We start from the raw sequence: 13,943 nt of genomic DNA, 5'->3' as shown, positions 1-13,943 counted from the left end.
TAATGATTGGAAACATTGATGTATGTGACTTTCAAGCAAACTGGCAAATGTCCTACAGCAGGCTTCTCTCTCTTTGATGTCTGCCACACTGGGAAGTCAAATGTGTTTTAATTGTTTTTGCCACAGTCCAAGAAAATGGTAAAACAACAGTATTGGGCTCTGTATAACAATCTCAATGTAATCTACAGGATGTTAGATGGTAATACGTTCATATATGGGGAAAATGGATGAAAATAAGAAAGATAGATACCTATTTTCGAATGAACTTAAGTAATCAACTTCAGTAACTGGATTTGAGGCTCTGTCACAATCTGAATGAAAAGCCTGGTCCAGTTGATGTGCCATCCAAGATTCCAAGTATGAGGTTTTGCTATTAACTGTAGCCAACTGTAGGCCGCTGTACTGTATAGGCCAAATATTTTTTGGGAAATGATGTTTAAGTTTTAGTCATTTAGCAGACGCTCTTATACAGAGCAATTTACTTTAGTGAGTGAATACATTTTACTACTTGTCTCCCATGGGAATGGGAAACTATTGAACGTTTTGGTATGTAGAATTAATCAATTCAACTTACAAAATGATGACCGTGACCATATCAGTAGTGTAAATGACTAATGTCGTGGCAGAGGCTCATGACAGAGTTAAATAGTATGCATAGTTTAGCAAGCCAAGCTGTCGATATACACCGTTGGTGGTTCAGTGCTTGGCAACGTCATGTTCCCAGACCAAGATTCTGGCATAGAAGGGTACTGGTATTCATGCTACATGTGATCCCCAGAGCATTAAGCAGAAGTTATATGAATGTGAGCAATATCTCTGATACCCCCAATGAGATGAGTGGCTATGGAAAGTTTACTGTATCCTACTATGCCTTTCTGGAGAGTTGTTCCGTGTCATTTCAACAAGCCATCACACCCACCGTCTCAGATAATTCAGAAATAGTTTCTGTAGTTAGAAACAGGTAATATTGACATTCCTGTGGAAAAAAAATGTAATTTCAACAAAATGACAATAAAGAAGGATAAAACTGAATTGCTTTCGTCGAGGACTAGCTTGAAATGTGAGGATGACCACACAACAGGTCAAAACCTGGTACTTTCACACTATTTAATGGTAAATAAATGCAAGTGACTTCAATGACAAATTTCTCTGAACAGGGGGGGGCAAAAAGGACATCACCAGATTCACAGGGAATAGATGACATAATATGGAGTAGCAATACTCCAAGCCGCAGGTTCATATGACTTGTCAAACAGAATTTGTTTCTCAGAGATCAAATTATGTTTCAACAAAATAATGTTTCACAAAAGGTCATTGTATCGGTTACTAACTACAAAAACAATCTGAGATGGTTGGTGTCAAACCTCTTTCTTGTGATTTTTGAGGTGGAAGGACCCTGGACAGATGCATGCACAAAGTATACGTTCGAGAACGTACACTATAGAAATGGAACGGAGAGAGATGCCATCTTCAGATGTCCTGCTGTGTTTAAAACTCTTGAATTGTTTTGCCCCGTACAGGAGAATACAGCTTCTGAGGGGATATTCCTGCAGCCTCTTGGCCATGTTTCCTGGGCCTTGCATTACGCTCACAGAATGGAGCTGTAGGTCTGCGTGTTGGTCATCATCATCATCATCGCTGTGAGACCTGACTGCCCAGTGCCTGTTATCGACAAATCATGGCCCCCGTGCCACCTGGCATCCGTTTCCTGGCATCCTTCAACAGAGATCAGTGGTGAGTTTTGTTTTGTCTGTGTCTGTCCTTCTGTCCCGCCTGTCTGTCCACCTTCTGGCCTGTGTCTGTCCTTCTATCCCGCCGTCTGTCCACCTTCTGGCCTGTGTCTGTCCTTCTATCCCGCCGTCTGTCCACCTTCTGGCCTGTGTCTGTCCTTCTATCCCGCCGTCTGTCCTTCTATCCCGCCCGTCTGTCCACCTTCTGGCCTGTGTCTGTCCTTCTATCCCGCCCGTCTGTCCACCTTCTGGCCTGTGTCTGTCCTTCTATCCCGCCCATCTGTCCACCTTCTGGCCTGTGTCTGTCCTTCTGCCCGCCTGTCTGTCTACCTTCTGGCCTGTGTCTGTCCTTCTATCCCGCCCGTCTGTCCACCTTCTGGCCTGTGTCTGTCCTTCTGCCCGCCTGTCTGTCCACCTTCTGGCCTGTGTCTGTCCTTCTATCCCGCCCGTCTGTCCACCTTCTGGCCTGTGTCTGTCCTTCTGCCCGCCTGTCTGTCCACCTTCTGGCCTGTGTCTGTCCTTCTGCCCGCCCGTCTGTCCACCTTCTGGCCTGTGTCTGTCCTTCTGCCCGCCTGTCTGTCCACCTTCTGGCCTGTGTCTGTCCTTCTATCCCGCCTGTCTGTCCACCTTCTGGCCTGTGTCTGTCCTTCTATCCCGCCGTCTGTCCACCTTCTGGCCTGTGTCTGTCCTTCTATCCGGCCTGTCTGTCCACCTTCTGGCCTGTGTCTGTCCTTCTATCCTGCCCGTCTGTCCACCTTCTGGCCTGTGTCTGTCCTTCTATCCTGCCCGTCTGTCTACCTTCTGGCCTGTGTCTGTCCTTCTATCCCGCCGTCTGTCCACCTTCTGGCCTGTGTCTGTCCTTCTGCCAGCCCGTCTGTCCACCTTCTGGCCTGTGTCTGTCCTTCTGCCAGCCCGTCTGTCCACCTTCTGGCCTGTGTCTGTCCTTCTGCCAGCCCGTCTGTCCACCTTCTGGCCTGTGTCTGTCCTTCTATCCCGCCCGTCTGTCCACCTTCTGGCCTGTGTCTGTCCTTCTATCCCGCCCGTCTGTCCACCTTCTGGCCTGTGTCTGTCCTTCTATCATGCCCATCTGTCCACCTTCTGGCCTGTGTCTGTCCTTCTATCCTGCCCGTCTGTCCACCTTCTGGCCTGTGTCTGTCTTGTCTGTACGTCTATCTGCCTATCTGTCTTTTTGTCTCTGTCTTTCAGATCAAAATGCACTCTGTCATAAGTAGTTCATCAATTAATGAATCTAGATGGCAGTGTCGTCAGAACAATATGAGTGGGTCAGGGCTAACGACTTGCTTTTGGTTGGTGGCATTTGGTTCAAGAAGCAGGCTGTCGTCCTCTGACAAGTAAGCCGACTATTCATGTCCCTCTTCTAATCAAACCAGATATTCGTGTTTCTGTCTTCGCGTGTCTGTTTTATAATTCCACAGAGTCCTGTCTGTCCACTTGGGTTGTGTGCTTGTCTTGACCTTCTTTAGGGTGAAAAGTGAGTGAAGGATACACAGCCCATCATTCTGTTGGTTTGTGCTACTCTGTTGATGGGGATTTTGCCTCTGCGGGATCTTGCTCACACTTGGACTTAGTTGTAAATTGTTGATGACTTATTATATCAGGGCTTAAGCCATACTATGCCTGTGTGTGTGACCCTAGTGTCAGTGTACTGTATGTGCCTTGTCTTGCGCCTGTTTGTGCTGCCCGTATCAATTTAATATTTAGTCCAATATAATTATGTGTGCGAGACAGGGAATTGGCCGTGCCACAGAGAGAGAGAGAGAGCACTGTGCTAACAACAGACAGCACATAGATCATGTAGTGTATAGGGCTTACAGCTGTAAATGATAGGTAAGCACCATCTATGTGACATTGTCCCAGGATACTTGCAGGCAGGTTAATGATTACTGAACAGCTTCTACCCCCAAGCCTTGAGACTGTTAAATAGTTAACCAAATAGCTACCCGGACAATCTGCATTGACCCTTTCTACACTAACTCATCACACACTGCTGCTACTGTTTATTATCTATCCTGTTGCCTCGTCACTTTCATCCTAGTTATATGCACATTGTCTCAGTACTGGTACCCCGTGTATCGTTACTCATTGTTCACTTATTATTACGTGTAATTACTTTTCTATTATTTCTCTATTTTCTTTCTCTCTGCATTGTTGGGAAGGACCTGTAAGTAAGCATTTCACTGTTAGTCTACACCTGTTGCTTACCAAGCATTTCACTGTTAGTCTACACCTGTTGCTTATCCCATTCATTATTAGGGCCAGGAGTTGTTCCTTGTCAAGTCACGTGATGACTTCTATTATCAGTACAACTATAGTCAAAGGTCCAACTGGAAAAGACCGGAGAACCAAGTTGTTAACCTGAATCTTCATTGGGGTATTACACTTTGAAGTATTTCTTGGGACTCTACCACATTCCGTTGCATTCCGACTGACAGTCATTCCGTGTGAGTGGCATGCTGAAGTCAAGGTGGTAAACCTGTTGTCCTGTGTGGCTGTAGCCACTCTCTGTCTGGTGTTCTCAGAGCGGTGGAGCTGTGATGTCACAGAGCCACTGACTGTGTTTTACACTAAATTACTGCTGACAGGGAAGACACTGCCAGTGTCCTAACTGTCTCATTTCTGTCCTGCCTTGGGAGAGAACACAACCCCCTTTCCACTAGACACATACACAGATATAAACACACACATGCTGCCCAGCGATTGTAAGTGTAAATAGGCAATCAGGGATTCTTCCCTCTGACTGCTTTCCTCCCCTTAGCAACTGGTCTCTAGGGCTGGTTTATGGTGGTGTGACTTTACCTGCCATAAGTGTCTGTTTCAGGCTTGATCAGGGGTGAACCCACGTCGGGGTGGCTGTGTTTGGTTAGGTCAGGGGTGAACACACGTCAGGGTGGCTGTGTTTGGTTAGGTCAGGGGTGAACACACGTCAGGGTGGCTGTGTTTGGTTAGGTCAGGGGTGAACCCACGTCAGGGTGGCTGTGTTTGGTTAGGTCAGGGGTGAACACACGTCAGGGTGGCTGTGTTTGGTTAGGTCAGGGGTGAACCCACGTCAGGGTGGCTGTGTTTGGTTAGGTCAGGGGTGAACCCACGTCGGGGTGGCTGTGTTTGGTTAGGTCAGGGGTGAACCCACGTCGGGGTGGCTGTGTTTGGTTAGGTCAGGGGTGAACCCACGTCGGGGTGGCTGTGTTTGGTTAGGTCAGGGGTGAACCCACGTCAGGGTGGCTGTGTTTGGTTAGGTCAGGGGTGAACCCACGTCAGGGTGGCTGTGTTTGGTTAGGTCAGGGGAAGACCCACGTCAGGGTGGCTGTGTTTGGTTAGGTCAGGGGAAGACCCACGTCGGGGTGGCTGTGTTTGGTTAGGTCAGGGGTAGACCCACGTCGGGGTGGCTGTGTTTGGTTAGGTCAGGGGTAGACCCACGTCAGGGTGGCTGTGTTTGGTTAGGTCAGGGGAAGACCCACGTCGGGGTGGCTGTGTTTGGTTAGGTCAGGGGTGAACCCACGTCGGGGTGGCTGTGTTTGATTAGGTCAGGGGTGAACCCACGTCGGGGTGGCTGTGTTTGATTAGGTCAGGGGTGAACCCACGTCGGGGTGGCTGTGTTTGATTAGGTCAGGGGTGAACCCACGTCGGGGTGGCTGTGTTTGATTAGGTCAGGGGTGAACCCACGTCGGGGTGGCTGTGTTTGGTTAGGTCAGGGGTGAACCCACGTCGGGGTGGCTGTGTTTGGTTAGGTCAGGGGTGAACCCACGTCGGGGTCTGTCAAATTCGACTTGTTTGCCCTTTGCACAAGTCCACCAGGAAATAACTGATTGGGAGATCTACAAGAACAGGACTTCATGTTTTTTATTATACTCACCTGCTCTCGCTGGGTTTATTATGCTCACCGGTGATGTGAGTAATGACCATGAAAACATGCCAGACTGGTTATACAGTTGAAGTCGGAAGTTTACATACACTTAGATTGGAGTCATTAAAACTAGTTTTTCAACCACTCCAGAAATTTCGTTTTGGCAAGTCTGTTAGGACATCTTCTTTGTGCATGACACAAGTATTTTTTTTTCAACAATTGTTTACAGACAGATTATTTCACTTATAATTCACTGTATCACAATTCCAGTGGGTGGGTCAGAAGTTTACATACTCTAAGTTGACCGTGCCTTTAAACAGCTTGGAAAATTTCAGAAATGTATGTCATGGCTTTAGAAGCTTCTGATAGGCTAATTGACATAATTTGAGTCAATTGGAGGTGTACCTGTACATGTATTTCAAGGTCTACCTTCAAACTCAGTGCCTCTTTGCTTGACATCAATGGAAAATCAAACGAAATCAGCCAGACATCAGAAAAAGATTGTAGACATCCAAAAGTCTGGTTCATCCTTGGGAGCAGTTTCCAAACGCCTGAAGCTACCACGTTCATCTGAACAAACAATAGTATAAACACCATGGGACCACGCAGCCTTCATACCGCTCAGGAAGGAGACACGTTCTGTCTCCTAGAGATGAACGTACTTTGGTGCAAAAAGTGCAAATCAATCCCAGAACAACAGCAAAGGACCTTGTGAAGATGCTGGAGGAAACCGGTACAAAAGTATCTGTATCCACAGTAAAACGAGTCCTATATCGACATAACCTGAAAAGACGTTCGGCAAGGAAGAAGGCACTGCTCCAAAACCGCCATAAAAAAGCCAAACAACAGTTTGCAACTGCACATGGGGACAAAGATCGTAATTTTTGGAGAAATGTCCTCTGGTCTGATGAAACAAAAATAGAACTGTTTGGCCATAATGACCATCGTAATGTTTGGAGGAGAAAGGGGGAGGCTTGCAAGCTGAAGAACACCATCCCAACCATGAAGCATGGGGGTGGCAGCATCATGTTGTGGGGGTGCTTTGCTGCAGGAGGGTCTGGTGCACTTAACAAAATAGATGGCATCATGAGGAAAGAAAATTATGTGGATATATTGAAGCAACATGTCAAGACATCAGTCAGGAAGTTAAAGCTTGGTCGCAAATGGATCTTCCAAATGGACAATGACCCCAAGCATACTTCCAAAGTTGTGGCAAAATGGCTTAAGGTCAACAAAGTCAAGGTATTGGAGTGGCCATCACAAAGCCCTGACGTCAATACTATTGAACATTTGTGGACAGAACTGAAAAGGTGTGTGTGAGCAGGGAGGCCTACAAACCTGACTCCGTTACACCAGCTCTGTCAGGAGGAATGGGCCAAAATTCACCCAACTTTTTGTGGGAAGCTTGTGGAAGGCTACCTGAAACATTTGACCCAAGTTAAACAATTTAAAGGCAATTCTACCAAATACTAATTGGGTGTATGTAAACTTCTGACCCACTGGGAATGTGATGAGAGATATAAAAGCTGAAATAAATAATTCTCTCTACTGTTATTGACATTTCACATTCTTAAAATAAAGTGATCCTAAAACTGAATTTTTACTAGGATTAAATGTCAGGAATTGTGACAAACAGAGTTTAAATGTACTTGGCTAATGTGTATATAAACTTCTGACTTCAACTGTAGCTACTGTGTGTTCAACATGTATACAATTCTTCTGGTTTTATCTAGCTCTTTTTGAGATATTTGACCTTGCCTTGCTGACATCTAGGTAATCAATCCTCTGATGATATCTGCGACGTTGTAGACGATAACCATCTGATTTGGTGTTGGTTAACCTGCATGAGCAGCATTTGAAGCTGTGATCCACAGATAGGTCAACAGAGAGCTTTCTGATGAAGAACTGCACAACTTTTCATGGCGCTGCCGGGCGGTGGGTGTACAGGGAATTCGGAAAGTATTTGGACCCCTTGACTTTTCCATGCTTTGTTACGTTACAGCCTTGTTCTAAAATGATTTAAATAGTTTTTCCCCTCATCAACCCACACACAATACCCCATAATGACAAAGCAAAAAAGTTTTTTTAAAATTTTTAAACACAAAAAAACTGAAATATCACATTTGCTTAAGTATTCAGACCCTTTACTCTGTACTTGTTGAAGCACCTTTGGCAGCTAGTACAGCCTTGAGTCTTCTTGGGTATGATGCTACAACTTTGGCAAACCTGTATTTGGGGAGCTTCTCCCATTACTCTCTGCAGGTCCTCTTAACCCTTGTCAGGTTGGATTGAGTGTCGCTGCACAGCTATTTTCAGGTCTCTCCAGAAATGTTTGATCGAATTTTATAAAAAGGCTAACGTAACAAAATGTGTAAAAAGGGAAGGGGTCTGAATACTTTCCAAATGCACTGTATATCTCACCCTGAATCAGTGGATGAATGCCACCCACTGACTACCTCCCCTTCAGTCCTTTACTGATGCCCCCTGTGTTGTCTCCCTGTAGGTACAGAGTCTCCAGTCCCTTACTGATGCCCCCTGTGTTGTCTCCCTGTAGGTACAGAGCCTCCAGTCCCTTACTGAAGCCCCCTGTGTTGTCCCCCTGTAGGTACAGAGCCTCCAGTCCCTTACTGATGCCTCCTGTGTTGTCTCCCTGTAGGTACAGAGCCTCCAGTCCCTTACTGATGCCCCCTGTGTTGTCTCCCTGTAGATACAGAGCCTCCAGTCCCTTACTGATGCCCCCTGTGTTGTCTCCCTGTAGGTACAGAGCCTCCAGTCCCTTACTGATGCCCCCTGTGTTGTCTCCCTGTAGGTACAGAGTCTCCAGTCCCTTACTGATGCCCCCTGTGTTGTCTCCCTGTAGGTACAGAGCCTCCAGTCCCTTACTGATGCCCCCTGTGTTGTCTCCCTGTAGATACAGAGCCTCCAGTCCCTTACTGATGCCCCCTGTGTTGTCCCCCTGTAGGTACAGAGCCTCCAGTCCCTTACTGATGCCCCCTGTGTTGTCCCCCTGTAGGTACAGAGTCTCCAGTCCCTTACTGATGCCCCCTGTGTTGTCCCCCTGTAGGTACAGAGCCTCCAGTCCCTTACTGATGCCCCCTGTGTTGTCCCCCTGTAGGTACAGAGCCTCCAGTCCCTTACTGATGCCCCCTGTGTTGTCTCCCTGTAGGTACAGAGTCTCCAGTCCCTTACTGATGCCCCTGTGTTGTCCCCCTGTAGGTACAGAGCCTCCAGTCCCTTACTGATGCCCCCTGTGTTGTCTCCCTGTAGGTACAGAGTCTCCAGTCCCTTACTGATGCCCCCTGTGTTGTCCCCCTGTAGGTACAGAGCCTCCAGTCCCTTACTGATGCCCCCTGTGTTGTCCCCCTGTAGGTACAGAGCCTCCAGTCCCTTACTGATGCCTCATGTGTTGTCTCCCTGTAGGTACAGAGCCTCCAGTCCCTTACTGATGCCCCCTGTGTTGTCCCCCTGTAGGTACATAGCCTCCAGTCCCTTACTGATGCCCCCTGTGTTGTCTCCCTGTAGGTACAGAGCCTTCACCTTTGGCCTCACCTTCCTGCTGTACACCAGCTTCCACCTGTCCAGAAAACCCATCAGCATTGTCAAGGTAACACACACAGACACTGATGTATCCTATAGGGAATTCACTGTACTACACTGGCATGTTGCATAAACAGAGACTTACTTACTATACGCTCATCTCCACACACTATATATACATGTTATCAGCACAGGTGGTATTGTAACCTGGTCAGCATGACCTCTATGTGGTTCAGCCTGTTACTATAACCTGGTCAGCATGACCTCTATGTGGTTCAGCCTGCTACTATAACCTGGTCAGCATGACCTCTATGTGGTTTAGCCTGCTACTATAACCTGGTCAGCATGACCTCTATGTGGTTCAGCCTGCTACTATAACCTGGTCAGCATGACCTCTATGTGGTCCAGCCTGCTACTATAACCTGGTCAGCATGACCTCTATGTGGTTCAGCCTGTTACTATAACCTGGTCAGCATGACCTCTATGTGGTCCAGCCTGCTACTATAACCTGGTCAGCATGGCCTCTATGTGGTCCAGCCTGCTACTATAACCTGGTCAGCATGACCTATATGGGGTTCAGCCTGCTACTATAACCTGGTCAGCATGACCTCTATGGGGTCCAGCCTGCTACTATAACCTGGTCAGCATGACCTCTATGGGGTTCAGCCTGCTACTATAACCTGGTCAGCATGACCTCTATGGGGTTCAGCCTGCTACTATAACCTGGTCAGCATGACCTCTATGTGGTTCAGCCCCGCACATTGACTCGGTACCGGTACCCCCTATATATAACCTCGTTATTTTATTGTTGTTTTATTTTATTTATTTATTATTGTGTTACTTTTTATTTGATTTCTTAATTAATAAGAAAATATTTACAAAAAAATTAACTCTCTTTTATTGTTTCTTAAAACTGCATTGTTGGTAAAGGGCTTGTAAGTAAGACTTTCAGGTAAGGTTGTTGTACCTGTTGTATTCAGGGCATATGACAAATAAAATTTGATTTGAATACTAATTGGATGAAAGCTGTGGTATATCAGACCGTATACCACTGGTATGAATAGGAAAAGATACGATAGTAACCAGGTTCTAATAGCAATAAGGAACCGCGGGGCTTTGTGGTATATGGCAAATTTATGACGGCTGTTTTCAGGCACTCCGTGATGTGTTGTGCGTTACAACAGCCCTGACACGGAACCCAAACCGGCTGCCCGCATGCGCCATCGTGCGCTATCATGCATAAATGTATTTTGTCCCCCTACGCCAAACGTGATCACGACACGCAGGTTATAATATCAAAACAAACTCTGAACCAATGACATTAATTTGGGGACAGATCGAAAAGCATTAAACATGTATGGCAATTTAGTTAGTTAGCTTGCTGTTGCTATCTAATTTGTCTTACTTAGCTAGCTTGCTGTTGCTAGCTAATTTGTCTTACTTAGCTAGCTTGCTGTTGCTAGCTAATTTGTCCTATTTAGCTAGCTTGCTGTTGCTAGCTAATTTGTCCTATTTAGCTAGCTTGCTGTTGCTAGCTAATTTGTCCTGGGATATACATTTACATTTAAGTCATTTAGCAGACGCTCTTATCCAGAGCGACTTACAAATTGGTGCTTTCACCTTATGACATCCAGTGGAACAGCCACTTTACAATAGTGCATCTAAGTCTTTTAAGGGGGAGGGGGGGTGAGAAGGATTACTTTATCCTATCCTAGGTATTCCTTAAAGAGGTGGGGTTTCAGGTGTCTCCGGAAGGTGGTGATTGACTCCGCTGTCCTGGCGTCGTGAGGGAGTTTGTTCCACCATTGGGGGGCCAGAGCAGCGAACAGTTTTGACTGGGCTGAGCGGGAACTGTACTTCCTCAGTGGTATAAACATTGAGTTGTTATTTTACCTGAACTGCACAAGGTCCTCTACTCCGACATATTAATCCACACATAAAACGGCCAACCGACTCGTTTCTAATCATCTCTCCTCCTTTCAGGCTTTTTCATCGATGAACTTGTATGGTGATTGGCATCTAAACTTTCATAGTATTACCACGACGACCGGCAAAACAGTTTGTCTTTCAATCGCCCACCTGGGTATAACCAATGAGGAGATGGCATGTGGGTACCTGCTTCTATAAACCAATGAGGAGACGGGAGAGGCAGGACTTGCAGCGCGATCTGCGTCAGAAATAGAAAGGACTTATATTTTAGCCCATGTCATCGCAGATGCTCGTTGGCGCGCGCGCAATAATTGAATAACATGGATTTCAAAAAAAAATTGAAAGGCGACGTGTCTGGTCTGGTCAGCATGTTAGCCGTGGTATATTAGCCCTATACCACAAACCCCTGAGGTGCCTAATTGCTTAATTATACCATGGCATTGATGAATACTCCTTTCTGATTGACTTGACGGGCATTCTAGAGTGTGCATTATTTCCTTACAAGGCACGGTATATTTACATGGGAAAATTCAATGGCTATAGTTCATTCTTAGATGTTCAGTTTGAGCTGCTTGAGGTCAAACATGATTGGCATTGTTGAATTCGATTTTCATTATAGAAAGCTAGGACTGATGTTTGGTTTGCTAAACTAACAAGTGTGTTAGGTTACCAAGGCAACTACTGTCACTATCAAGTAAACTTGCTAGCTACCTCAGTGGATGTTGAACACACTTCTTCTACCTGCAAATGAACACAGTTCATAGTGGTAAATGTGTTTTAAATTATAGCCTTGGTATAAAAAGAGATAATCAACTCGGGGCTCTATGTGTTTTCTGGAAAAGAATGCCTCTCTGCTAGCGCATTGTGGACCACACCCTCCACATCCTTCATTATTTCCCAGAGAACGCATCGACCATTGTTTACTTTGGAACCATAGCTGCAAACTGCTTGACATTGGGATGAATGAATGACAAGCTACATGTATGCTTTTTTTCACTATGAGGGTAATGAATATGTTTTCTCATGGAGATCATACTTGCTCCACAGAGTGAGCTGCATAAGAACTGCTCAGCTCTCCATGAGCTCTCCACGGCTGGTAGTAGGCAGCTGCCCAGCCTCCACACAGAGACAGACTGCAGCTGGAAACCTTTTGGTGAGACCCCACTCAACCCTCGTTCTCCCGCCTCTTTCTCTGCCTGACACACTTTCTCTGATGACCCTCTTCTTCTCAATCCCTCGTACACCAATTCCCATTCCCTCACACCTATTCCACCGACCTACCTTCCCTACACTTGTTACTCTTCGCTCATTTTTGTTGATCCCCATAACCAAATCCAGTGGTCAGTATTCAGATACAGTGGGGCAAAAAAGTATTTAGTCAGCCACCAATTGTGCAAGTTCTCCCACTTAAAAAGATGAGAGGCCTGTTATTTTCATCATAGGTACATTTCAACTATGACAGACAAAATGAGAAGAAAAAAATCCAGAAAATCACATTGTAGGATTTTTAATGAATTTATTTGCAAATTATGGTGGAAAATAAAGTATTTGGTCACCTACAAACAGGCAATATTTCTGGCTCTCACAGACCAGTAACTTCTTCTTTAAGAGGCTCCTCTGTCCTCCACTCGTCACCTGTATTAATGGCACCTGTTTGAACTTGTTATCAGTACAAAAGACACCTGTCCACAACCTCAAACAGTCACATTCCAAACTCCACTATGGCCAAGACCAAAGAGCTGTCAAAGGACACCAGAAACAAAATTGTAGACCTGCACCAAGCTGGGAAGACTGAATCTGCAATAGGTAAGCAGCTTGGTTTGAAGAAATCAACCTTAGGAGCAATTATTAAGAAATGGAAGACATACAAGAACACTGATAATCTCCCTCGATCTGGGGCTCCACACAAGATCTCACCCCGTGGGGTCAAAATGATCACAAGAACGGTGAGCAAAAATCCCAGAACCACACGGGGGACCTAGTGAATGACCTGCAGAGAGCTGGGACCAAAGTAACAAAGCCTACCATCAGTAACGCACTACGCCGCCAGGGACTCAAATCCTGCAGTGCCAGACGTGTCCCCCTGCTTAAGCCAGTACATGTCCAGGCCCGTCTGAAGTTTGCTAGAGAGCATTTGGATGATTGGGAGAATGTCATATGGTCAGATGAAACCAAAATATAACTTTTTGGTGAAACTCAACTCGTCGTGTTTGGAGGACAAAGAATGCTGAGTTGCATCCAAAGAACACCATACCTACTGTGAAGCATGGGGGTGGAAACATCATGCTTTGGGGCTGTTTTTCTGCAAAGGGACCAGGACGACTGATCCGTGTAAAGGAAAGAATGAATGGGGCCATGTATTGTGAGATTTTGAGTGAAAACCTCCTTCCATCAGCAAGGGCATTGAAGATGAAACGTGGCTGGGTCTTTCAGCACGACAATGATCCCAAACACACCGCCCGGGCAACGAAGGAGTGGCTTCGTAAGAAGCATTTCAAGGTCCTGGAGTGGCCTTGCCAGTCTCCAGATCTCAACCTCATAGAAAATCTTTGGAGGGAGTTGAAAGTCCGCGTTGCCCATCAACAGCCCCAAAACATCACTGCTCTAGAGGAGATCTGCATGGAGGAATGGGCCAAAATACCAGCAACGGTGTGTGAAGACTTACAGAACACGTTTGACCTCTGTCATTGCCAACAAAGGGTATATAACAAAGTATTGAGATAAAGTGTTGTTATTGACCAAATACTTATTTTCCACCATAATTTGCAAATAAATTCATTAAAATTCATTTTTACTTGCTATATTGTATTTACTTTGCCACCATGGCCTTTTTTGCCTTTACCTCCCTTCTCACCTAATTTGCTCACATTGTATATAGACTTGTT

At 45.9% G+C, this 13,943-nt stretch overlaps 1 protein-coding gene across 1 annotated transcript in view; it reads left to right on the top strand.

Annotated features, from left to right (window-relative positions):
• LOC115113639 (glucose-6-phosphate exchanger SLC37A1) overlaps nt 1–13,943 on the top strand; it is a 34,252-nt gene that overhangs the window by 370 nt on the left and 19,939 nt on the right. Inside the window, exons 2-4 of the mRNA XM_029641515.2 lie at nt 1,521–1,734; nt 9,115–9,196; nt 12,106–12,211. Of these exons, the coding sequence (XP_029497375.2) occupies nt 1,679–1,734; nt 9,115–9,196; nt 12,106–12,211 (244 nt within the window). The 5' untranslated portion in view covers nt 1,521–1,678. The remainder of the gene's footprint in view (nt 1–1,520; nt 1,735–9,114; nt 9,197–12,105; nt 12,212–13,943) is intronic.

This window comes from Oncorhynchus nerka, linkage group LG3 (genome assembly GCF_034236695.1).
Source record: "Oncorhynchus nerka isolate Pitt River linkage group LG3, Oner_Uvic_2.0, whole genome shotgun sequence".
NCBI classification, from domain to species: domain Eukaryota; kingdom Metazoa; phylum Chordata; class Actinopteri; order Salmoniformes; family Salmonidae; genus Oncorhynchus; species Oncorhynchus nerka.
This window is presented reverse-complemented; position numbering and strand designations above follow the sequence as displayed.